Raw genomic sequence first — 1,199 nt, 5'->3', positions numbered from 1 at the left:
ACTCACTGGTGAACAGAGCTCAGAACAAACTAGACTGTCATTGATCTCAGTGGTTTGCTTTCAGAGCACTTCCTCTCCCCCACCCACAGCACAGGAAGGCACACAATAGCTCACTTCCACTGCCAGCAAGGTCAGAACCTGTGCCAAGACTGCTCATTAATGAGAAAACTGAACATCCTCAGGACCACCACACACACACAGCCTTACAGCAAACTCGCTTCTTAAGGAGGAATCACAGGCACAGAGCAGCAATTCATGCACTGTACCAACAGCAGCAGCAGCAGTGACAGTCACTGGCTGCAGACTGTGGTGCAGTTACATGAAGCCTATCCCACACCTGGGGGGAGGAGCTCACCTCGGTGAGCAGGATGGCCAGCATGTCCTGCCTCTGGAAGCGGATGGCCAGGTGCACCAGGGTGTAGCCCACGTCGAAGTAGCAGCCGAACCTCGTCCGCGCTGAGCTGCCGCGCGATGTCCCCTCCGGACGACTTGTAAGCTTCCACTGCTGCTAAATCACCCTCCACGACACCTGAGGGGAAACACAACTCGGGTCAGCTCCAGAACGAGCCAGTCTGCACCAAGCTGTCCCAGTTACCACGCTTCACCCCTATTCTGACAGAGGCCTAATGACCAATGTCAACTGCACGGCGAGGAACTTGCCAAGTTGGGTTTTTTGGACATAAGACTACAGAATATTTACACTTACCTCACCGCCCAGGCCATTTCACTCCCCAGACTAGCTGGAGGAGATGGCAGATCAAACACCAGCTCAGAAGTGGTGCTGAGGACCTGTGATGGAATGCTAGGCTAACATAGGCACTAAGGTTTCATTTGAGCAGCAGCACTGAGACAAAGTCATTCATTCATAACAGAGATTAGACTGATTATTATATCTTTCCTTTTATCTTAAACAAACCCTACTGGATCTAAGAAATAGATCTATTAAAAGGTTGTTGGAATAGAAGTCTCTTTTTAATTCCAAATATGGTATAAAACTGTTAGAAGAGGGTACAGAGCATGAGTTTTTCTCCTCAGTTCATCATCTCTGCTATTAATGGAGCTTAGAGTTATCACTCAGGGGACTCTATTAAAACTGAATTAAAGAGAAATTAAACACACCATGTGTACTTTCTAAAGCAAGACTGGTGGAACAATGAATGACCCTAATGCCTTCTTGAGTCCCTGGGAATCCCTGACCA

At 48.3% G+C, this 1,199-nt stretch overlaps 1 protein-coding gene across 1 annotated transcript in view; it reads right to left on the bottom strand.

Moving 5' to 3' along the window:
- The window catches only part of LOC103806178 (ubiquitin thioesterase ZRANB1-like), a gene marked incomplete at its 5' end in the record, with an annotated part of 14,687 nt that extends 14,158 nt beyond the window's left edge, over positions 1 to 529 (bottom strand). Inside the window, 2 exon segments of the mRNA XM_009078858.1 lie at positions 356 to 434; positions 436 to 529. Coding sequence (XP_009077106.1) covers positions 356 to 434; positions 436 to 529 — 173 coding nt within the window.
- Between the last annotated feature and the right edge of the window lie 670 nt (positions 530 to 1,199).

The sequence above is a fragment of the Acanthisitta chloris genome, unplaced genomic scaffold (genome assembly GCF_000695815.1).
Source record: "Acanthisitta chloris isolate BGI_N310 unplaced genomic scaffold, ASM69581v1 scaffold10027, whole genome shotgun sequence".
NCBI classification, from domain to species: domain Eukaryota; kingdom Metazoa; phylum Chordata; class Aves; order Passeriformes; family Acanthisittidae; genus Acanthisitta; species Acanthisitta chloris.
This window is presented reverse-complemented; position numbering and strand designations above follow the sequence as displayed.